The 26,452-nt window shown below is 36.8% G+C and overlaps 1 protein-coding gene across 4 annotated transcripts in view; it reads right to left on the bottom strand.

The window, feature by feature from the left end:
- Positions 1-26,452, bottom strand: part of LOC115221753 (protein capicua homolog) — a 128,176-nt gene that overhangs the window by 68,805 nt on the left and 32,919 nt on the right. For 3 of the 4 annotated variants that reach the window (XM_036510772.1, XM_036510773.1, XM_029791970.2), the window contains exon 2: positions 2,541-4,130. In XM_036510772.1, coding sequence (XP_036366665.1) covers positions 2,541-4,130 — 1,590 coding nt within the window. Of the gene's footprint in view, positions 1-2,540; positions 4,131-15,785; positions 15,801-26,452 lie in introns of those variants that run through there. The other variant, XM_036510774.1, reaches the window with a different exon arrangement.

Raw genomic sequence — 26,452 nt, 5'->3', positions numbered from 1 at the left:
CCTCACTGGTTACAATGATAAAGATTTCTAATCTTACCTCAAAACTACAGACTTTTAAGGAGGGGTATAGAACAGTTGGTTAAACCTATCAGCATTATATTTCATCAGTCTTAGATGGTGTGTGGCCTAGCAGTTAGAGAGTTGCACTCACGACTGCCAGATTATGGGTTCACTTCCAGGATTGAGAATTGCTCTAGTGCTGTGTAGGGACCAACATGTCAAAAAATAAATCCAAAGTGTGTGTCATTAGAGGCAACTAAAAACCATCACCACTGACTACCCAAACTGACCCATGGGTTAGAGGTGTCATCCATCAGGAGTAGAGAATCACCAACAGATGGTCGATGCAGAGATACACATGCCCCCATATTCCTTCTCATACTACTACTACTAGAAGGATAAACAACAGAGATGACTTCAGATTTGAACTCAAGAATATAAAGAGTTGTTGAATACTGCAAAACATTTTGTCAGACACTGTAACAATTCGGCCAATCCTTTACAACAACAACAACACAAAAATAATAACATATGTCTCTATCAACATTTAAGGGTAAAGGATGACAAAACTGATAGAGAGCTGGATAATTTGCCTAACAATATTTAGTTATGTCTCTTCACATAATGGACACAAATTACACCAGGGGCAATTTAAGTGACCCCAATACACTGCCCTAAAAAATGGCCTTCTGTCTTAGAAATTATTATTATGAGCACAGACCTCTCATGAAGACTGGGTCTTTGGATTTACTTGTGCCAGATCCTCAGCATTAAATATCTTTAATTCACTCTTGATATTTCTTTAATAGTAGTTAGGCCACACAAAATAAGACAGTCTTCCTGGTCATTCAACCTGTTAAAAGATAGCAGCCACATCTCTCTCAAATCATGCCCTCCTACCACTGAAAACAAAAGGGAGGTACATCTATATTAAAATGAAATTCTGTCTATCTGGGATCCTTGTATCACAGTCTACATTTGCTCTACATAGACATAATATACCTTTTTGGAATCAGGATGATCCCAAGATTAAAAATCTGCACTTCATTTGGTTCTTGAACATCCAACATTGGGATCTGATCTAAAAGCATTTGGGTTGCTGTTTCGAGCAGGTAAAGTGACTGAGAGGTACAAGAGTTACCTCCCTTAGCTTTAAGTTTTACTAAGGAATTTAGTGGTTCTTTTATCTTTTTCAGTTATGAGACTGCAAGTCAAGCTGGGGTACTGCCTTGAAGAATTTAATCGAACAAATTGACACCAGTTCTTTCCTTTTTTATGCCTAGTACATTTTATTGGTCTCTTTTACTGAACCACTAAGTTACGTGAATGTAAACACAGCAACACCATTTATCAAGAGGTGGTGGGAGACAAACAGATACAAAGTCACAATACGTATATACATACATATACACATATATATGTATATATATATATATATATATATACAGTCCGTGTGTATCATAAGTTGAAGACGGGAAGGATGACTTCCCTTTGCAAATACTGACAGGACACAGAAAGTGTGTCTATGGCCAGCTGGAGGAGTGTGTCCTCCTGGGGCTAAAAACTACAGTAGCATCCACCCTTAGGGGTTAGCCATATTGAAATGGCAAAAATACGTCACGTTGTGTTACCGCTACTGTATATAACTCACATTGATATTTATCATTGTTGGATTTCACTTTTTCAATATCAGCGACAGTGGACGCTGGAAAAAGTATAAGTATTTGTGAAGGAAATCTAATTCTCGGCGACAACTATGATTGTCACACGCTGACGAGAGGTCAATACCTCGAAACTCGAGTCTGTGTGTATCATAAGTTGAAGACGGGAAGGATGACTTCCCTTTGCAAATACTGACAGGACACAGAAAGTGTGTCTATGGCCAGCTGGAGGAGTGTGTCCTCCTGGGGCTAAAAACTACAGTAGCATCCACCCTTAGGGGTTAGCCATATTGAAATGGCAAAAATACGTCACGTTATATATATATATCTTCTATTCAAATTTCAAAAGATCTCCAAAAATAAGCGAGGTTACAAGATTTTCATTTCAACTGAACTTAAAGTAATAGCATATTGGTAGGGTACCAATAAATGCTTTGTTATTATCACTCTCTTTGGTTTTGGGCCACAGGTCCAATTAGCCCTCCACAGGATATACTATGCCTGAAAAAAAAGGGGATGGTCATGATTGGAATGCCTTTGACCATAGGTCTGCTCCACAAAGACTAAACAACAACAACTGAGTTATTTTTCTTTTTTGTCAGACTAAGAAGAAGATATTGTGCATGGGTAGGACCAACTGCTTTAACTGACCAATAACAAACACATGAAGGACCCTTTATGTAGTCACTCAATTTGTTAGAAACAGCAGCCAAATCACTCATAAACCACACTCTATTTTAGGAAGAAAGGTAAGTATACTGGATACTACTGTCCTAGATAATCCAAATGATGTAAAAAACATAACTGGAACACCATCAATCAAGGTTTGCTGCATCAGCACTGACCTTGGGTTAAATGATAAAAGCTGTAGAAACTTACCTAAAGATACTAAAAGTGATGCAGCTTCACGTTCATCCAGTTTGCTTGTAGTAATCCGTTCTTGGTCGTATTCACTATCATGTGAAGTTTCTTCCCATTCAATTTGACCATCCTTTAGCTCCCCTTTTCTATGTCCGGGATATGGCACTGATGATCGCATAGTTTTCCCTTTTAAGGAGAGATGCCGGGAGCAGTAACCCCGTCTCTGAGATTCCTTTGTGCAACCATCTTTAGAACAGAGACGGCGCCATTGTTTACCATTGAATTTTTTACGGACCCCACTTTTCTCATTGGAAACGACATCCCCTTTCTTGTACTTGCTGATAGGATTTGGTGACCTTGGCGTACTTGCTCGACTGCTATCACCGGACTGAGCACGACATCGTACCTCATCCTTCTTTTTAAAAGCTGGCTTGCTACGGTCCTTACCATTTTGAGAAGAAGCACCAGGTGTTGCACTCCCACATCTTGGAGTACTCATGCCAGATGAATCAAAATAGACATTTTCATTTTTAAGTTCATCCTCAGACGTATCTGGTCGTTCAAAGCTGGTCTGCTTCTCAAAAGTTGGAGTAGGGCTGCTGGAGCAAACAGACAACGAGGTGAGATTTACAGTTGGTTGAATATAAACAGAGTTTGGAGTTTGTACAGGGCTCATCACTTGATTAGACATTTGAAACATCTGGTTTTGCTCACCACAGTCCTCTAAATCTTCCCACCATGGAGGCCGTAGAAGTCGGATGTTTGCTCGAGTTGTCCACAACATTTGAGAACTTTTCAATTTAATCTGGAACGAAACTGGATTCACTTTCCGATCTATCACCTTAGCTTCAATAAAGACATTTTCTTCAGAGTCAATTCGAACACACACATCTGCCCCAAGCTGTACACTGTTGCCCATTGGACTGTGGTCACAGATTACCTTGTTGCAGTCACTATCAAAAACAAAGTAAATTTTCGTTTCAGTTTCACCATCAAAGAGCACCCCAACTTGTCTGTCTGTAGCATTCTTTATAACACCTGGCTTATAAACATTCTCTCTCCAGGCTAACACTCTTTGATTGTTCCAATCTCTTAAATTAATAGGGGGTGCATTCTGTGTAAGTGTTGGAGACATCAATTTGAAAGGCGAGGGTAGCGGACTGGAAGTGTCCGTTTCTGTAGCTTTTCTCTTTTTAGGGGGTTTAGCAATAACTTTTTTCTGGCTTTCCTCAACTGCTGGCATCTTCTGACCATTCGGTGTACGACCTATTGATTGATTATCAACGTAGGGCATTTCCTCAGAGTCTGCAGGAGTTGGGCTGCACTTGCGAAGAGCACGACCCACTTTCATATTATTATTGACCTTTACTAAGCGTTTGTTTGCAGAAGCAACCAAAGAAGGTGTGGCAGGGTCAGTGGGATACTTCGCTGTTATCTTACGAGAGATCTTCTTATTTTGTCCATCTGTACTCTCGTCATCATTGGATTTCATCTGAGTTAACTCCTGACTCTCAGTTGTCAGTGCTATTTTCCGTCGGGACTTATTGCGGCCCGGGGGCGACACACGACTACGGCGACTTTTGCTCTCATTTCTTCGGTTCATTATGCCTGCAAAATAAGAAAAACGATTCATTAAAATTTAACAAATACAATACATTTATATTTCACAAAAATATGGCTATAGCAAAGAGTTTAGAGTTATTTGGTCATCATAACGGAGTGACCGAAACTTAAGGTTTGGACAGACTATTTTACTGTGAATTGTTCATCAACATTCCTAAGTTCAATACCCAAATGAATCAATGTTGCCTTTCATTTTCCATATCATACAATACTCCATTTTGTAGTGTGTTATTTACTAAAGTATCTTTTCTGTTCTTTCAACTATTAGAAAACACTTCCTACTAAACACTACAAAATATTCAACAAACATACAATAAAATTCTGCTATTCCATAAAGCCTAGCTTAGGGGATATTATATCTTCCTTAAATTATAAAAAAACTTAATAACATTAATAATAATTATTATCCTAGTAATAATCACAATAATCATAACAATATCAATACAACTTCTAATCCTAATAATATTATTACTATTACTTCTTTTACTATATATGTGTATACATAGATATATGTGTGTGTCGGTATCTACATTTATACATATATACACATGTAGATGTCTTGTGTGAGTGTGTGTGTGTGTGTGTGTTTACATACATGAGTGAGTGGACAAACAAATGAAATAGGTACTCAACACATTTCGTAGGAGATACATGTAGTATTATTGTTTTAAGCAGTTCAATTTGGCTGTGCAACTGGGCTACTTGCTCAGTAATCTGAGCCAAAATGGGCTAAATTTCTGTGGGAGTTCTGTGAAGATTTGGGTCACATGGAGCGGAGTCAGGCTATTTTAAATAGTAATGTATGTATGTATGTATGTATGTATGTATGTATAAATGACTATGTAAATATGAGTGCGGGCATATATATATATATATATATATATATATATATATATACACATACAAATATATATATATATCCGATCGTGGCCGTTTGCCAGCCTCATCTGGCACCTGTGTCGGTGGCACATAAAAACACCATCCGAGCGTGGCCGTCTGCCAGCCTCGTCTGGCACCTGTGTCGGTGGCACATAAAAACACCATCCGAGCGTGGCCGTCTGCCAGCCTCGTCTGGCACCTGTGTCGGTGGCACATAAAAACACCATCCGAGCGTGGCCGTCTGCCAGCCTCGTCTGGCACCTGTGTCGGTGGCACATAAAAAAACACCATCCGAGCGTGGCCGTTTGCCAGCCTCGTCTGGCACCTGTGTCGGTGGCACATAAAATCACCCACTACACTCTCGGAGTGGTTGGCGTTAGGAAGGGCATCCAGCTGTAGAAACACTGCCAGATCTGACTGGACTGGTGCAGCTTTCGGGCTCCCCAGACCCCAGTTGAACCGTCCAACCCATGCTAGCATGGAAAGCGGACGTTAAATGATGATGATGATGATGATGATATATATATATATACTAGCATTAAAGACCCGTCGTTGCCGGGTCATAGCGCTAGTGCATGTATATATATGTATATATATGTGTACATATTATATGTACATCTATATATATACATCTACACATAAAATGCAAAATACAAAGTTATATCTTGATATCGCTAGTGATAACAATACTCAAAATATATAACAGACTGGAATTGTTAGCTCTTCTTTTTTCTCCACATTGTATACTTTATAGACAATAGTCTTTTCTTTAATTTAATTTTTTATTATCCATCTGGACTATTCCATTTCTGCACGCTAATTATATTTTTAATTTATTCCCATTCATGTGAAACCACTTATTCAAGTTCAAATCATTGATGCAATTTTATACCAATTGCTATTTTTACTTTTGTCATGTTACTTTAGTTTGATTTTAATTATTACTTACTACATATAATTCAATTGTTATTATTATTTTTATTGTTAAAGTGAAAGCATCTGACATAAAATAGAGAAATATTTTTGTTTCACTTTTAACACGTAATACTGAATTAGTGGAGAAGATATGATATTGCTATGGGCTCGCTCTAGGCAAGAAGTTGAACTTTTTTTTTTTTTTGCCCATGAAACTACATGGACCCTAAGTAAGGCACGTGTAAAATTTGAATGAAATTGGTTGTGTAGTTCTCAAGTTTTAGGGAATCGTAGTGGAGAAGATATGATATTGCTGTGGGCTCGCCCTAGGCAAAAAGTTAAAATAGTGTAGTTCTCAAGTTTTAGGCAGACAGACAGACACACATTCTCAGTTTTATATATATAAAGATATATATATATATATATATATATATATATATATATATATACACATACAAATATATATATATATCCGATCGTGGCCGTTTGCCAGCCTCATCTGGCACCTGTGTCGGTGGCACATAAAAACACCATCCGAGCGTGGCCGTCTGCCAGCCTCGTCTGGCACCTGTGTCGGTGGCACATAAAAACACCATCCGAGCGTGGCCGTCTGCCAGCCTCGTCTGGCACCTGTGTCGGTGGCACATAAAAAAACACCATCCGAGCGTGGCCGTCTGCCAGCCTCGTCTGGCACCTGTGTCGGTGGCACATAAAAAAACACCATCCGAGCGTGGCCGTTTGCCAGCCTCGTCTGGCACCTGTGTCGGTGGCACATAAAATCACCCACTACACTCTCGGAGTGGTTGGCGTTAGGAAGGGCATCCAGCTGTAGAAACACTGCCAGATCTGACTGGACTGGTGCAGCTTTCGGGCTCCCCAGACCCCAGTTGAACCGTCCAACCCATGCTAGCATGGAAAGCGGACGTTAAATGATGATGATGATGATGATGATATATATATATATACTAGCATTAAAGACCCGTCGTTGCCGGGTCATAGCGCTAGTGCATGTATATATATATGTATATATATGTGTACATATTATATGTACATCTATATATATACATCTACACATAAAATGCAAAATACAAAGTTATATCTTGATATCGCTAGTGATAACAATACTCAAAATATATAACAGACTGGAATTGTTAGCTCTTCTTTTTTCTCCACATTGTATACTTTATAGACAATAGTCTTTTCTTTAATTTAATTTTTTATTATCCATCTGGACTATTCCATTTCTGCACGCTAATTATATTTTTAATTTATTCCCATTCATGTGAAACCACTTATTCAAGTTCAAATCATTGATGCAATTTTATACCAATTGCTATTTTTACTTTTGTCATGTTACTTTAGTTTGATTTTAATTATTACTTACTACATATAATTCAATTGTTATTATTATTTTTATTGTTAAAGTGAAAGCATCTGACATAAAATAGAGAAATATTTTTGTTTCACTTTTAACACGTAATACTGAATTAGTGGAGAAGATATGATATTGCTATGGGCTCGCTCTAGGCAAGAAGTTGAACTTTTTTTTTTTTTTGCCCATGAAACTACATGGACCCTAAGTAAGGCACGTGTAAAATTTGAATGAAATTGGTTGTGTAGTTCTCAAGTTTTAGGGAATCGTAGTGGAGAAGATATGATATTGCTGTGGGCTCGCCCTAGGCAAAAAGTTAAAATAGTGTAGTTCTCAAGTTTTAGGCAGACAGACAGACACACATTCTCAGTTTTATATATATAAAGATATATATATATATATATATATATATAAATAGATGAGTGTATTTTTACCTTGTTAACAATTAACACGGAAAAAATAAATAGTTACCAGGGTAGCAAAAAATCTCACAAGTAAAGAGATTGTAACTCCTTGTTTATAAAGGTAGAAACTTCGTGTTTACGTGGAATTTTTTGTATAATATATGAATAAATAAATGGAGTTTAACGCTTTAACGCAGGTATAAATCAAATATTTTTACTTTCGACACGTTTCAAAAATTCCACTGATATTATTCAAAAGAATAAATGGTATAAACAAAGCAGTCTTCTCTTCAGGAAAGTGAAAAAACGAAACTCATCAATAAGACATTTTAGCAAAAATTTTTTTTTTTTTTTCTAAAATGTTTTATTGACGAGTTTCATTTTTTCACTTTCTTGAAGAGAAGATTGTTTTGTTTATACCATTTATTCTTTTGAACAATATCAGTGGAATTTTCGAAACGTGTCGAAAGTAAAAATATTTGATTTATACCTGCGTTAAACTCCATTTATTTATTCATATATATATATACACACACACACACATATGTCTATATATATATATATGTATAAGTGCGAAAATATATACATCATCAGGATCTTTTCCTTTTGAACAGCACAAGTCAACACAATTTCTAGTTAACTAAACACTTTTAAACTTCATATACTGGTAGAATGTGTTTATTAAACAGAACTGAGAAAAACATCACAGATGTATGTGCATCTGTGAGGGGAAAATCATTGAATCACCATCCGTGAGTTATCAGAGGATGTGCAGATTAGTTACGGTCCATCTCAGTCCATTATCACTGAAGATTTGGGCATGAGACGCATGTCTGACAAGTTTGAAAGACACTTGGGTTTCAGTTGCACAAGATCTTGATTGTGTCAAGAACGATGAAAACTTAACCTGGAATCCAGCGGCTGGAAGTGCCCTGAAGGAGCTTGCACATGTCTGTGTATTTTCGCATGCTGACAATGTAGACAGGCATGTTACCAAACAGTAATACAATGCCACATATTCAGCCAGAAAAATTGAGCCAAAATAAGCTTATCTGTGGCCACAATGCCTGGGTGTGATAGCGAGTGCAAGGTTCAAAAACAGGATGATGATAATGCTCGGGGCCCAGGGGTCAGGGTGACCCAGTGGAAATATCACAAAAAATGGTCCCTTCAGATGATGGAAGAGGCAGGTGCAGTGAAGTCACGTCCAAAGAGTCCAAGGAAGGTTGGTCTGCAGCCATAGCGACCAGATTAATTGAGGCAGGAGACGACAAAGAACAAACTGGGAGGCAAGACAGGGTGTCTGCAAGAATGTTGTTAGTGTCTGCAAAGTGGCGAATGTCACTGGTGAACTGTGAGATATAATCCAAGTGCCTGGTTTTTCTAGGCGAGTACCAGTCAGTTTTGGTAAATAGTGCAAATGTTAACAGTTTATGATCGGTGAAAACCATGAACTCCCTACCCTCGAGAAGGTAAGCGAAGTTCTTCATTGCAAGATAAATAGCTAAAAGTTCTTTACTGAAAATGCTGCAATGCAATTCAGCAGGTTTCAACTGGCGAGAAAAGAAAGCCAGTGGTTGAGTTTGTCCATTTACAGTTTGTTGCAACACAGAACCCAAAACTAAATCAGAAGCATCAACTGTTACAGACAGACTGGTGTCAGGAGCAGGATGAGCCAAAAAGGATGCATTGGCTAGCTCGGTCTTGGCCTTTTTGAAAACTTGCAAAGCAAGTAGGAGACAATGAAATATTAGCATTTTTAGTCGGTGATCCTTTTAAAAGCAGGGTCAAAGGAGACAACCTTTCCACCCAGTTGGAAATGAACCTTCTATAGAAATTAATTAGACCCAGAAATGTTCTTAACTGTTTTAAAGACACAGGAGGAGACAAGCGTTTGATAGCCTCGACTTTAGAAGGAAGCAGGTGAATGCCATCAGTGTCTATGAAGTGTCCCAAATATTCCAAGCTGGAAGATCCAAACTCACATTTGGACAGATCGATCTTCACATCAAAAGAATGCAAATGTTGGAATAACTGTGTTAAATGCTGGGTATGTTGATCCTGAGTGGTGCTGGCAATTAGAAGATTGTCTACATATGCAAAAACAAAAGGTAAGCCACAAATGATTTCATCAATAAATCTCTGGAATGTGCTTGCTGTGTTACAAAGACCAAAAAGCATGGATAAAAATTCAAATGCTCTGAAATGTGTTGTTACTGCTGTCTTGGGTATATCTTCAAGGTTAACGGGAATTTGATGGCATGCACGTACCAGGTCAATTTTGGAAAAAAATTTACATCCATGTAGGGCAGAAGAAAAATTCTGAAAATGTGGAATTGGATAGCAATCTGAAACTGTGATAGCATTAAGCCTTCTAAAGTCACCACAAAAACGAAAATTTATGGTGCCTTTCTTTGCTAAGTGCAGAGGCGTGGCCCATGGGCTCTTGGAAGGACGAATAAGGCCAAGCTAGAGCATATGCTCGAATTCAGCTCTGGCAATCCGCAGCATTTCTGGAGACAAATGATGAGGTCTGGAGAATACAGGAGGTTCTTTAGTCATTATAAAATGGCTTGGTTAGCTGGAATGTCAAATCTGTTAATTCAGGAAATGAAGCATGTAACTATAGATACACGTTTCCAGCAGCAGCTACGAAGAATGAAGGATTCTCAGCAGGAGTGGTAGTATCCTCTCCGGAGGCAGTAAGTAAAGTGGTTCTAACCAAAAGTTGAAGTCCCCTGACATCCACCAGGAGTGAATAATGGTGAAGAAAATCTGCAGCCAAAATTGGATGTGGTAAGTCAGCAATAATGAAAATCCACTGGAATACCCTACAGAGTGACAAGTCGAGAGTAAGGGAGATTTGACTGAAGGTCTCGATAGCAGAAATGGTTAACTATGAACAAAGAAATATCCAAGAGAGCAGGATTGGTGAGCGTATACTGTTGAGGCCAAATGCTAACACTGACTCCTGTGTCTACCATAAAAGACTTTTGCGCCTTGGACTAAGAATGCACAGTGAGGATTTTCAATGAAGGAGATGACTGACATGCACAGGGTCTCCTTGGCTAGTTTTCCGCCAGGGTGTAAGAGTAGGTCTGTATACAATGATGAGCTTGATCCTTGAACTGTCTGTGGTACCAGCAAACCGGAGGGGCTGGCAGTACAAGGTCACGTGAAGAACACTGTCTTGGGCCAGTTTCTCGAACGGGACTATGAAAAAGAAAAAGAGGCACGAAACCTGCCAAGTGAGATCCTGGATCGCTTTCAAGGTCTCTGAAGATTGTTTATCCACCTTGATGGAAGAAGCTTTAGAGGTGGCACTGGTGATGATATTATCCGCAGAGGGGTTTTTGGAGATCTTAAGAATCCTGTCTGCCATGGTGGCCAGTTGGTCATAGGAGTGCTGACTGGATGTTGGGTGGCATATGAGAGAAAAAGAGTTCTTTAACGAAGGCTCTCATAGCCATCTCAAAAACTTGGTTTCCTGTCTCCCAAATATTCATCCTGCAGCAATGAACAGGACTTGCTCTCAGCAGATGGAGTTTCTGTGTAGCACCTCAGACTTGAACTCCTTGTAGGACATCCCATCTGGTGTATCTCTAAGCAAATCCATGATAGACCAAATGAGTGGGGACAATAAGCCGGACAATACGATGTGCAGTTTGGCCAGTGGCTGGCGACTGCTGGAAACAATAAAGTAGGACTCCAGTTGCAAAAACCACATTTTCGCTTACCCATGGAATTGAGGAAGTGGAAAATTGCCCATTTTATAAAGGAAGAAAAAGCCATTGAGAAGAAAAGAATGTCAAGGAATGTCAAAATGAATTGGAGAAGGCAAGATGGCGAAGTTTGAATGTGAAAAAAGAAATTTTAGACATCAACTATTTAGAACAGTTATGACACATTAATGGTTCTATCCATTTGCTTTTCTTTTCATTTGCTGTAAAATGTAAACTTGTTTGGATCACGTTGGGATCACCATTTTTAGGAATTTTTGCTCTAACAAAAAAAGGTGAAATGTAGAAGACAGACATTTTCCAAATACAAGAATAAAAAGACAGTATGAATTTGCAAATATGGCTGTGAGTAGTTTTAATCTTTACACTACAGCTGCTTGAGGACAGCTGCCAAGTATTGATGGAGTTTAATAATGATAATAATAATAATAATTCAATAAAATACAGGTATTCAGTTAGTAACTGTTCCCTTGTTTCATTCAACAGAGAGACAATATGTTGTAAATATATATAATCTATATATATAAAACTGTAGTTGTGTGAGTGTCTGTCCCCTTCGATTTAGATTCCTAACTACTCCCACATTTTGCGGTGCAGTTTAACCAAATTCGGGTATCTTATAGTCGTGATTCATATCGAGCCCGTCTGGGTATTAGCGCGCGTCTACGATGAGTCTACGATTTAAAAAATAATTTAACATCATTTTTTATTCCATTTTAATGCATATTTTTTCGTGTGTCGATGGCGACGCTCACACCTGCACTTGTGTTGCTTCTCCCCCTTCTTCCCTCCCTTGTGAAGCTGTGAGGAAGGGAGTGTAAGGAAATCAACGTCGTAATGCGTTGTCAAGGAGACCAGCATTCTTTTAGAACAACGACTTCATGGCTTGAAGTCGCCAAAACAGAAATCACTAAAAAAGCTGAAACAGATCCACAAAAATGGCAATTACTGCCACACAGGGCAGGTTTCCTGTGCAAACAATTTGCACAACAGAATGTTTTAGTTGTTGCACAAATCTTTATATATAAAAGTAAGGTTGTGTGTCTGTCTCCTACGATTTAGATTCCTAACTACTCCCACATTTTGCGGTGCAGTGTAACCAAAACCAGGTATCTTATAGTCGTGATTCATATCGAGCCCTTCTGGGTATTAGCGCGCGTCTACGATGAGTCTACGATTTAAAAAAAAAATTACCATCATTTTTTATTCCATTTTAATGCATTTTTTGCTATTATATAAGGGAAGTAACTCTCTAAAAATGTCTACGATGAGTCAACGATTTAAAAAAAAAAATTACCATAATTTTTTATTCCATTTTTAATGCATTTTTTGCTATTTTTTTGCTATAACTCACTAAAAATGCTTATATAGTTATTTCCCTTACAAACCCGAGCAACGCCGGGCGATACTGCTAGTTACAATATAAAAATCCCTATTTGCTAGTAAAGACAGATTCTGGAACAGAGGAAGTGATGTCACTTGAGAAGGGGAATGTCGGCATTATAAAGCTATTGCTTCAACAATTGGGTTCTAAAGAACCATCAACCAATACAAATGATGTACACCCATACACACACTCGCCAATCCATGAGGAATGACATAACAAATAGCAATTTGAATGAATCAAATCTCCAGAGGAATGTATTTGTAGCATTGCTCTTAAATAATTTTAGTGATTAGGAGTGATGATGGAACATAATATAATGTTGGTGTTGAAGTTTAAATGCTTCAACAATGAGGATTCCAGTTCTTTCATCATTAGCACTATTTACTGAATTATAGAGTATTCTAAACACATTTGTATCCTTAATGTAACCACTGTGCAAAATCAGAATAACATAGCGCATGATAAGGGTGCTTCCATACAATATCTGTCTAATCAATTTCACTTGCAAGGCTTGCCATGTCACAAGGCTATGGTTGGTAAGACATAGTGGGATCACAACCAGTGTTTCAAGAGTGTGAGGCAATTTTGTTAGCCATGTAGGCATTCAACTATCAAGATATCAAAGACTAGAGCACTCTCTTGGTAAACAACATTAGTTTTATATCTATTTATATTCTATAAGGAACTCAGTTGAAGATGTCATACAACTACATAACATTTAATACATATGGAAATCAATATTTCAGCACTGAATAGACAAAGATGTCATATAGATATTATTATTGCCATGGCAGCACCTGTATACATGTTTTACAATGCAGTGACAAGAAGGAGCACATATGTATGTAAGTTACCAAGGGGAGAGAGAGAACAGTTTATCAACTACTGAGATTATGTGGGCTATTGCAAGGATGGATTTGGATTACTGGGTGTGCAAAAAGTTTGAGGGTTTCAGGGTAAGCAGAATGTGAATTTACAAAAATTAAAGGTTCTAAAGGGTTTTAATGGGGCTGTTGAGTAGATGATGAAAAAAGCAGCTCATTCCCATATGATTTGTTCTAAACAGTTAACTGAACTGAAGCAATGTAAAATTAAATGTGTTGCTCTAATACACAACCCCAATACAATGACCATCTCTTAGGCCTCATTAATCACTTCAGTTCTCTGGAATTCCTTCCAGTACATTTTTCCATGAACCGTTTAAGAAGAGAATTAATGTCAATTTTACCATTTTAAGAGTAATTGTAAAGGCCTTAGGCACTTTTTTTCCAGGTCAATTCAATAAAAACAAAATATCTTAAACCTGCCATAAATTTGAACTCAAGTCCTACTAAATTAATAGACCAATACCTTATCCACTCAACCTCAAATGTAAGTTACTAGGACAGCAGGTATTTATGCATGTAGCATAACAGTTAAGAGATGGGCAGTTGCTGCAACAACGTACAAATGTTCCAGTTTATAGCATCCATCTTCCCGTACTACCTGACATAAAACATTGTGTAGTCTTAGTTGTCTATAAGATACTTTATAGCAGGCATGGCAACTATTTTCTTACAGTAGCCCTTATGTGATACTGCTCAACATTATTTGGGCCAACAATATTTTAACAAATGCTAATGTACTATTTTACACAAAGTATATTGTACACATATATATTGTACACAAATCAACAGGTGTTTTAAAACCATTTTCCAAGCAAACTTAGTGGTTATCCTGGCATGTCCCATGATTTTCTTCTCAATTTTGCCCTATTCTTTACATCCACACTCACAATCCTTCTTGCCATCATTTCCCCTTCCATTATCTTCAGCCATGTCTTCCTAGGTTTTACCTTCCCTCTAATTCTTTCTATGTTCGTTTCTATCACTACTCTCACCCAGACACTTTTACTCTTCCTCTGTACATGACTCAGCCATCTCATTTCTTTTCACAGCATTCATTTCTGGCTCTATTCTTTTTTGTAATAATTTTTTTGTAATTCCCTTTTTGTCTTCCTCTCACTCACAACAATATTCCACTTATTCACTAGAACCATTCTCATTTCTGTTCTTTTCATCTCTGTCTCTGGTGCTCTACATTTGTTACCTGTGTCTCACTCACACACATGCACCAAGCAGCTTTCCCTTCAGCAACACTCACTTCCTCATAAGCAAATCCTTGGTTCTCAGAATTACTTCCATGAATAATATCATACTCTTGCACTGTTGCTAAATTCCCTTTTCCTATACAACATGTGTCCAAGATAACAAAATCTTTCCACACCTTTTATCTTCACACCATTTTCAAAATCTGGTTCAAAATTTCCCTATCTACAACTCCCTCCACATACAGATGCTATACGTAAGTGTAGCAGCCATGTTAGTTAATAAACATCTCACAGTATTACTTTTTGATGAACACACCCATCACATATTGTACCTTCAATATAATTAACTCCATTTTTTCCTTGTGAATCGTACCTGGTGACTTCTCTGCTCTTTGTACCTAACTACAAATTTTACCATTTGCTATTACCATCATTTTTCCATTATTTATCATCATACATTCCTTCCATTTAATCATCCATAATCTACTCTTTACACCATATAATCTGCATACAGCAATTCCCATAGTAAACTCCTTTATGCTTCAAGCCAGTGCCTCCATCATAACTGTAAATAATAGTGGTCCCTGATGCACTTCATCCTTCAAATCAAGAATGTTGCATCATGTACAAAGTAAACCATCCATTATAATAATGATGATGATGATGATGATGATGATGATGATAAATGTGAGGAGCAGTGGAGCCAGAGGCCTCTGCATGGACAGTGGATATAGACTCCTATGTAGGTAGTAGTGAAGAAAGTTTATTAAAAGCTGCTAGAGTCACAGCAAGACAAAGAAACTAAAAATCCAAACGAAGTTAAGAACCAGAAACAAGAACAGAAATTATCTGACTGGTAGGAGATGTTGCATGGTAGATTCCCAAAGATAGTTGCAGCAAATAGTAGTAGTGAGACATGGTTGCAGAAAGAAATGCTGAAAAGGGAGACAGAAAGTTTGTTAGTAGCTGCACAATATCAAGTATTAAGGACTAACTGGATAAAAGCCAAGGTAGACAAAAACGAAGTAGATTCTCAATGTAAGTTATGCAAATCATAAGAGGAAAGCATTACTCATATAGTAAGTGAATGTAGCATGCTGGCACAGAAAGAATACAAGACATGACAACCTAGAGAGAGTAATCCACTGACAGTTATGTAGAAAGTTGACCTTGGCTGAATTTGAGCTTAGAATATAAAGACAGACGAAATACATTTTGCCTAGTGTGCTAATGATTCTGCCAGCTTACTGCCAAAACAACAATAATAATAATTCTTTCTACTGTAGGTACAAGGCCTGAAATTTTGAGGGAGAGGGGGCTAATTAATTACAATAACCCCAGTGCTTGACTGATACTTGTTTTCTTGCCCCTGAAAGGATAAAAGGCAAAGTCAACTGGTGGAATTTGAACTCAGAATATAAAGCTGGAAAAAATGTTGATAAGCATTTTGTCTGGCATGCTAAAGATTCTGCCAGCTCACCGTTATTATTACGATGAACTGGCAGAATCATTAACATGCTGTATAAAATGCTTTGTGGCATTTCTCCTAACTTTATGTTCTGAGTTCAAATTCTACTAAAAGTCAATTTTACCTTTCATCCTTTCAAGGTTGATTGAATAAGTACCTGTTGAGTAATGGGGTTGATGTAATCAACTAGACCCATTATCCAAAATTTCAGGCTTGTGCCTATGGAGGAAAGGCCTGATAGTGTTGTCAATGTCGTCATCATCAACATAGGCGCAAGACTAGAAATTTGAGAATGAGAAGGAGTCAATAATAAAACTGCCCCCTGAACTCAACTGGCACAATTGGACTCAGAATGTTAAGAGCCAAACAAATAAGACAATACATTTTGTTCATTACTCTACAAAATACTGGTAATGAAGATTTCTAGTATTGACCCAAAATCACAAATTGGCTTGACTTCATGACGTTATCTTTCAGTCTTTCAGAATCAATGAAAATGACTTATCCCTACTTCTCAAAAATCAGAAAAAAGAAAATGCTGGCATTGTGCCAAAATTTGAAATAATTATTATAATTATGATCAGTTTCACATCAATGCAGATGAAGTATTTGGATTCCTCAGAGTAGCATATAGCAATTATCACCCCCCAAAAATTGTAAAAATGAGAGCTGATGTATGTGCTTCCCATTTTTTTGCCAGAAAAGGGAACATATTGAGTGAGTGGTAAGTGTTTTAGCTCAATAGAATTTGTGAATACCAAACAGAAATACAACTGCAACATCAGAAAATAGATGCAAAATGTTATAGAGTATGTATCGGTGTGTGTGTGTGTGTGTATATATATATATAATAATTGGTACAGCAGCAGCAACGGAAGAGGCAGTAGTAACAGGAGAAGTGTGCCATTTGGCAAGAGAATGAAAGCAAGAAAGAGAGTCAGTGTTGTCTCCATTGAGCAGCAATTACTATGCTGCCAAGAAGGAAGTGAATGAGTTAGGAGACATTCGAGTTATAATAGCAGACAGTTATACATGTATTGTTAGAGAGGCATGGACACGATACAACACTGCAATACACTGCAATACAGCTCACTTGAAATGTATCAGTACCAATGTATCTATATAGCTTTCAAGGTGGTGCCCTAGCATAGCCACAGTCTAATGACTGAAATAAGTAAAAGACAAAAGTAACATATATTCACATACATACATCATTACAAACATACAGACATGTTACGTATATATGCATGCATACATGTATATATATATATATATATATATATATATATATATTATACAGACACCCACATAAATGCTCATGTACATATGAATATATCATCGTCATCATCATTTAATGTCCGTTTTCCATGCTAACATGGGTTGGATGGTTCGACCGGGGTCTTGGAAGCCAGGAGGCTGCACTAGGCTCCAGTCTGATCTGGCAGTGTTTCTACAGCTGGATGCTCATCCTAACGCCAACCACTCCGTGAGTGTAATGGGTGCTTTTTATGTGCCAGGAGAGGTTGGCAACGGCCACAATCGGTTGGTGCTTTTAAGCATATATATAAATGTACATATATATAAATATATATATAACTATATACATACATTATATATAGAACTATACACACACATCTATATATATATATATATATATTATATATATATATATATATATTCACATACATACATCATTACAAACATACAGACATGTTACATACAGTTGAAACATTCCTGTCACAACCTGGGACCTTGAAGACTGCTTAAATGCAAGAAAGCATACTTGTCCCTTAATATTTGATATTCAATATTTCATTTATTCAATAAGACGATCAATACTTCATTTCATTTTACTAGATATACTATTTATACTATATATTCTATATTCTACATTAATATTATAAAGAATATAAATAAAACATAAAAAACAGACAGAGTTGGAATTCCTTCGAATAATATAATATATATATAAATATATATATATATAGGCAATAGAGACCGATAAGCTTACAAAGAATAAGTCCTGGAGTCGATTTGCTTGATTAAAAGGTGTTGCCCAGCATGCCACAGTCAAATGACTGAAACAAGTAAAAGAGTATATATATACACACACACACACACACACATATATATATATATATATAATATATATATATACGAACTAGAAAAACAGCCAACAACTGATGAAAGATTGTTCTTTATGCTGTTTGTTTTGTTTTCCATTTGTGTCTTTCGTTGTTCGAAAGAATAGTTCATGCTCCATGTACTCATGCTTCATACTTTCTTGTTGTACACGTTTCATGACATCCTGTGTCCACATATGTATGTATGTATGTATGTATATATATATATATATATATATATTATATAATATATATATATATATATATATATATATATATATATTATATATATATATATATCTTTTATATTATTATATGATTGAATGCCACGCATCCTCTTCCAAATAAGTTTTATCTTAATGCGCACTCTATACGATCTTATTATTCTTTCTTTTCTCTCTCTTATTCTTTAATCTCCTCTTCCCCCCTAATCAATCCTATTACTCAGTCACTCCTAATTTACTGCTCCTCCTTTGCTCATGTGGCCCCCACGTGACCATCGGTCATCTTTCTTTCTCTCCGTTGTAGCTGGAATAAGTAAGACATGACTTAAATTGTCACGTGTTATATTACAGATAAATTCTTCTATTTACATAATACCAAGGTCCCTTTCATTTTTTTGTTGTCTTGCAATTTGTATCAATATATATATATAAACATATATATAACTATATATATATATATAAACATATTTATAACTATATATATAAAGATATTTATATATATATATATATATATATATATATATATATATATATATATAAAAACATTTATATATATATATAAACATATATATAACTATATATATATATATACATATATATAAACATATATATAAACATATAAACATATATATATATATATAGAATGGTTGTATATTGTCAATCTAACAAGAACGTGACAGTAGGGGGTACACCACCGCTGTATAGCCCTAGGAAGCATCAAACGCCTCCTGATAGCTTTGACACATTTTTTCCCTGTGTCCTTATATAGATATACGAAGGGGAGACAAACACCCCCGGCTGCCGGAACTGCATCTAGGGACACCGTGTTTCAGGATCGTTGTCTTTCATCAGCCTAGAGTAGCAGACACCGGTCAGCCGGTGATATTTGCCTCGGCTTCATAATTCTATATATCTATATTCAGTGAAGTTTATTCACTGATTATCAAAATAAGAAATATTGAATTTCTAAATCTCTCGTAGAGACATGTACGGTGGTGGGGCGATAGAATGGTTGTATACTGTTAATCTAACAAGAATGTGACAGTAGGGGGTACACCACCGCTGTATAGCCCTAGGAAGCATCGAACGCCTCCTGATATATAAATATATATATATACACATACATATATCACGTGATCACGTGACTGACCAGACCATCAGATATTGTTACACATTGCTGGTCACAATGTGTTCGCATTGTTTTAGCCTTCAAATGACGCTACCCCGCTGGCTAAGCGAGCAGGCCAACAGAAGAAGGAGTGGGAGAAAGAGTGGTGAAAGAGTACGGCAGGGATCACCACCCCCTGCTGGAGCCTCGTGGAGCTTTTAGGTGTTTTCGCTCAATAAACACCCACAACGCCCGGTCTGGGAATCGAAACCGTGATCGTACGACCATGAGTCCGCTGCCCTAACCACTGGGCCATATATATATATATATAATCAAATCAAATCAGATATCAGAAAGCAGAATTAAAATCGAAGTCGATCAACATCAATGGAAATTGCAGCTGTGATACCAGTGCCGGTGACAAGTAGGTGAACCATCCGATCGTGACCATTGCCAGCGCCGCCCCGACTGGCCTCCGTGCCGGCACGTAAAAAGCACCATCCGTTCGTGGCCATTGCCAGCCTCGCCTGGCCCTCGTGCTGGTGGCACGTAAAAAGCACCATCTGTCTGTGGCCGTTTGCCAGCCCTGTCTGGCACCTGTGCGGGTGGCACGTAAAAAGCACCCACTACACTCAAGGAGTGGTTGGCGTTAGGAAGGGCATCCAGAAACACTGCCATAGAAACACTGCCAGATCAGACTGGGCCTGGTGCAGCCTTCTGGCTTCCCAGACCCCAGTTGAACCGTCCAACCCATGCTAGCAGGGAAAGCAGACGCTAAATGATGATGATGATGATGATGATATATAAACATATACATATATATAACTATAACTGGTTATACTTGAGATTGGAGCAATTTTGGGTATAACCAGCTGAAATTGCAAAGATAATCTGGAACTCAACTGAGGATAGAAAACTTCGAATGATCCGTCCTTTTTTGTTTTTTGTTTCACCTAACTGTCTGGATGTTTTGTGTTCTTGTCCCATTTTTGTATTTTTTATATATATAATATAGCTGCGTACGCACACTTTGGTCTCTTGTATGTAAGTATATATACACACACACAAACATATATATGTATAAATATCTATCTATCTATATATATATATATATATATACATGTATAAATAACTACATTTATATATATATAGTAATATATTTGTGGTGTCCTGTACTCATATATATATATGTATGCATGTATATATACATGTAGATGTAAGTATGTACATATATGTATGTATATATGCATATATTTTATTTATTTATTATATTACTATATGACCGAACGCATGCGTTATTTCTCTATTTCTCTTCTCCAAGTTTTTATATATATATATATATATATAGGAGACCCCTTCGGTGATGAATGACCGTGGGATTGCACCTAGAAAGTTACCCTCCAAGGTACAAGTCTGGGCAAGGTTGTTTATGGAAGGCTAGCAGCCACCCATGCATGCCAGCCTCCCCTCTCCACACCACTGATGTTATTCAAAGGAAAGGCAAACTCATTTCTACAGCTGAGTTAACTGGAGCAACATGAAATAAAGTGTTTTGCTCAAGAACACAGCACACAGCCAGACCCAGGAATCGAACTCACAACTCCACGATTGTAAGCTCGACGCTCTAACCACTGAGCCATGCACATTCACATATATATATATAAATATAGAAATGGAACAAAAACGCAACAGAACACAATAAAACATTTGGACAGATAGACAATAGAAGGCAGGCAAGAGAAACAACAATTAGAAGGGAACAAACACAGACTGTGTTGGATCCCTGTAAATTAACGGTTTGGCAAAAGAGACCGACTGAATAAGTACTAGGCTTACAAGCAATAAATCCTGGAGTCAATTTGCCCAACTAAAGGCGATGCTCCAGTATGGCCTCAGTTAAATGACTGAAACAAGTAAAAGAATATTTATTCAGATATTTATGCTCCTTCACTCTATTACTTGTTTCGGTCATTTGACTGCAGCCATGATGGAGCACTGAGTTTAGTCGAACAAATCAACCCCAGGAGTTATTCTTTGTGAGCGTAGTACCCATTCTGTCAGTCTCTTTTGCTGAACTGCTGAGTTATGGGGATGTAAACACACCAACATTGGTTGTCAAGCGATGGTGGTGGAGGAAACAGATACAAATATACACACACATATACAACCGTCTTCTTTCAGTTTCCATCTACAAAATCCACTCTCAAGGCTTTGGTCAGCCCAAGGCTATAGTAAGAAAAGCTCCTGCACCTATATATATATATATATATATATATATATATATATATATATATATACACACATATATATATATATATGTATTTTATATATATTCTCTTGTTCTTTTATTCTTGTCAAGTGACAGTGGGGGGACAAATACAAACACACACACATATACATATATATACGACAGGGTTTTTTCAGTTTCCCTCTAAGCACTCAGAAATTCAGGATAGAGGATAGATCATAAGGTAGTGGGATGATGCGCAAAGTGAAGGAGCAATGGAAAGGCAGATGTTGGGATACACAAGGGTGTGTACAGTGAGTAGGGAATGATGGCAAATACAGGTGTTGAAAATGATAGGAGGTGATAAGGAGTTTGATAGATTCATTCTTCCCTAGTTTCCACATTCATGGCCCATGTCTCACTACCATGTAGCATTGCTGTTCATACACAAGCATCAAACAATCTGAGAGAGAGAGAGAAAGAGAGAGAGAGAGAGAGAGAGAGAGAGAGAGAGAGAGAGAGAGAGAGAGAAAGAGAGAGAGAGAGGCTTTTGCAGCTAATAAAGGTAATAGCTCTCTGAACTTTCTCCATCCTATTTTTATTCTAATATCTTTACTTTCAGAACATCCTCCTCCATTGCTAATTAGGTTATCTAGGTAACTGAAACTACTTACTACTTCTAGGGCATTCAAGATAATCTATTTTCTGTGTGTTCTTAGTGTTTATAGCTCCAGTACATCTTACATGTACAAACACTAATCTTTTTGTTAACCTTCCTGTGATACCAATGCACCTCTTATGTGTCCATAGTCTGCACTGGGTATACCATATGGAATTCCTGCCTCAGTCTTTCCTCGAGCAGCGCTATTTACCTGAGAGAAGCAGAGATCTATCTGCTTTTCTCTTTAATAAACCTGCAGTCCTTGTTATATTAACAAAGGCAATGAACAAAAACAAAAAGAGAAATGCAAAGGTGACAAGTTTCAACAAATATTGTGTTAGTTTAACACTTAAAAAGAGAGGTAGTCTTAACTTTTTAGACTCTAGTTCTTCATCAGATGAGAAATACAAGAGTAGCAAAGAAGCATGAAGAAGGGAAAGTGGTTAAGAAAAAAAACAGTGAATGAGGGGTTAGGGAACAGGTGGGAATGCAGATCTGTTGGGGAGGTGTAAGAAGGGTAGAAGGAAGGTGTGTGCATCTGTGTGTGAGAGAGAAGGAGCACATATAGGAGAGTATCCACATTTTGAGATAGTATAAGGGGGGGAGGAGTCATGTGTATGTGGTATCATGGCATGTGTATGCACAGAAGTGAGCAATAATGAGAGTATAGTGGCAGAGGTTGAAGGGTATGTAGGCATTAGTGAGCGTGGGTAATTTTAAAATGTGTAAGGAAAGCATGGAAGGAAGTGGGAGAGGGAGTGAGTGTGAGGTAAATGGGAAAGCAAGAGAAATGTGTGTGTGGGGGGTAGATGACAGAAGTGTACATAAAGGTGTGGGTGTGAGATGCTGTAATGAGGAAGAAAGTTATGAGAAAGAGAAGAAGAGGGTTCAATACAATGCTAATGTATAAAAAATATAGTTCAACAAGGAAAGAAAATTGGTGAGGCACATGGCAGAGTAAGAAGAATGTGATGGAGATGAATGTAAAGTATATAAAAGGAACAGAGAAAGAAAAATTAAAAGTTAAAAAAAAAAATTGAACGAATTCAGGGAGAGAAGTGAGAGAAAATTAAGAGAAAAATTAGAAGAAAAATAATTAGAAGAAATCATTGACAAAGAAAAGATTACGCACATGCACATTACACATATAGACATATATATGCACTCACACACACACATGTACATATGTTTGTATGTGTGTATGTGTATATATATATATATATATATATATATATATATATATCATCATCGTTTAGCGTCCGCTTTCCATGCTAGCATGGGTTGGACGGTTCAACTGGGGTCTGGGAAGCCAGAAGGCTGCACCAGGCCCAGTCTGATCTGGCAATGTTTCTAAGGCTGGATGCCCTTCCTAACGCCAACCACTCCATGAGTGTAGTGAGAGCTTTTTACGTGCCACCAGCAAGGGGGACAGGCGGGGCTGGCAACAGATGGTGCTTTTTATGTGCCACAAAATAAGCAACAAGGATATCCAGAGGTAATGCAGTACGATCGTTTCAAGTAACTCCATTTAATTGAACAATGCAACCATTACATCGATTTAAATGCAGAGCAATCCTCGGCTGCATAAAGACAGAATATAATTAAATTAAAACAGATGGACACATTAGTATAATTTTACCTAAAATCTCCAAGAAGGTAAGGAGATGGACAAAGAACATGCTGCCTTCACTTCAGCTTAGAAGCTACAAAGGTATTAGGAAGAAAGACTTGTTACAGATTTTAAACTGCTTAGATTATAATTTAATTAATATATAGTTAGTATGTTCTTTTACCTCAGTACTCCTTTATTAAATACCAGTATATACCAATTGATAAATATTCACAGACACCATCTGATAAGTTAGTATTTAAGTATGTAATATGTATAAATATTAAACTATTTCTAGATAATTTCTATTCCTCCCTCTATTGTGGTAAAAGTTTGGTATATACTCAAAAGTATTCAATATACAATATGGCAATATTGTTTAAAATATTTAACTATAGTACTACATGATAAGATTTCCCCCCCTTTCATTATCAATGGTCTGCTAGTGGCCGGGGGGGGGGGCTTATTTATCAGCTAACATCTTGATTTAAGTTTTCCTTTACCAAATCTCATGATATTGCTTCTAATAAATCTTGATAGTTTTTTTTTTTATGACTATACTCATTATGATTTCTGTGGACTTCGTCAGTACTATTCCTAACAGACACTGCTCCTTGTTCTCTTAGCCTTAGACATACAAAGATTTGATAAAACTTGTCCATAAATTAAAACTGACCCCATAAAACAGTGACAAGCAAAATCTGTAACAAGTCTTTCTTCCTGATACCTTTGTAGCTTCTAAGCTGAAGTGAAGGCAGCATGTTCTTTGTCTATCTCCTTACTTTCTTGGAGATTTTAGGTAAAATTATACTAATGTGTCCATCTGTTTTAATTTTATTAAATTCTATGTTTTTATGCAGCTGAGGATGGTTGCATTGTTCAATTAAATGGAGTTGCTTGAAATGCTCATACTGCACTACCTCTGGATATCCTTGTCCCTTATTTTAATTTTAATCACCTTATTTTGAAATTGTATGGATAATACCATACTAAATTCTGGTACCTCAAATTAAGTACCATATTCATCTGTGTATATATATATATAATATATATATATATATATATATATATATATATATAACAAAGTTGAGTTGTGGGGTATCGCACGAGTGGAATTATATACGAAAGAAGGTTTGAAAATGCAATTTAAAAGATGTTTATTTACTTAACCAGTTTCACTCTTTGGAAAAAGATTGTCAAAAGTAACATAGAATATTATGAATTCAAAAAAGTTTTTTACATAATTGCCACATTGAATATTATGAATTCAAAAAAGTTTTTTTACATAATTGCCACATTACATGTATATATATAGTCTTTGGTAACAGGGACATGTTAAGGGCATAAAGAAGTTCAACAGTGTGATGAGAATATTTGAAAAAAAGGGGCAGAAAAGAATAAAACAAATATATTATTGGAAGTTTGGTTGCGTTAATTATTGGTTGTTGCAAATTGTCACATTACATGTATATACAGTCTTTGGTAAAAAGAACATAGTACAACAGTATGGTGAGAATATTTGAAAAATTGGCAGAAAAAATTAAAATGAATATACTATACATCTCTGGGTCAGTACAGAATATTATGAATTCAAGGCGAGTTTGTTTACTGACCTGTCCGTTTTAGCAGAAATGTTGAATTGAGAAAAATGTACCCGTTTTTTTCTGTTTATGGTTTTCCTTCAAGTATCAATGATTTTGGGGTTAGCATGAGGTGAGTATGTGTGTCTCTCTGCATGTGCGTGAATAGATGTGTCTGTGTGCCTGTAGTATTTTTGCTCGTATATATATATATATATACATACACTCATACACATGTACATATGTATGAGTATATATGCATGCATGTATGTATGTACATACATACATATATGCATGCAGAAGTTGTTTCATACAACTACTGTATTGCAAAGGTACTAAGACAGCAATATCACCAAAATGTGAATGTGATATACTTCAACTTTGCAAGATCTTTGATAAATTTGATGACAATATCTTACAAAATGTGTAACTTCAGCATTGTTGGAAAATTAAGTTGAAAAGTCACTAAGGGGACATGAAATCAAAGCAGAGTCCTTCATGGAAATGTACTGGAACAACAA

This window comes from Octopus sinensis, linkage group LG18, assembly GCF_006345805.1.
Source record: "Octopus sinensis linkage group LG18, ASM634580v1, whole genome shotgun sequence".
NCBI classification, from domain to species: Eukaryota; Metazoa; Mollusca; class Cephalopoda; order Octopoda; family Octopodidae; genus Octopus; species Octopus sinensis.
The sequence above is the reverse complement of the archived record's forward strand: the minus strand, read 5'-3'. Positions and strand labels throughout refer to the sequence as shown.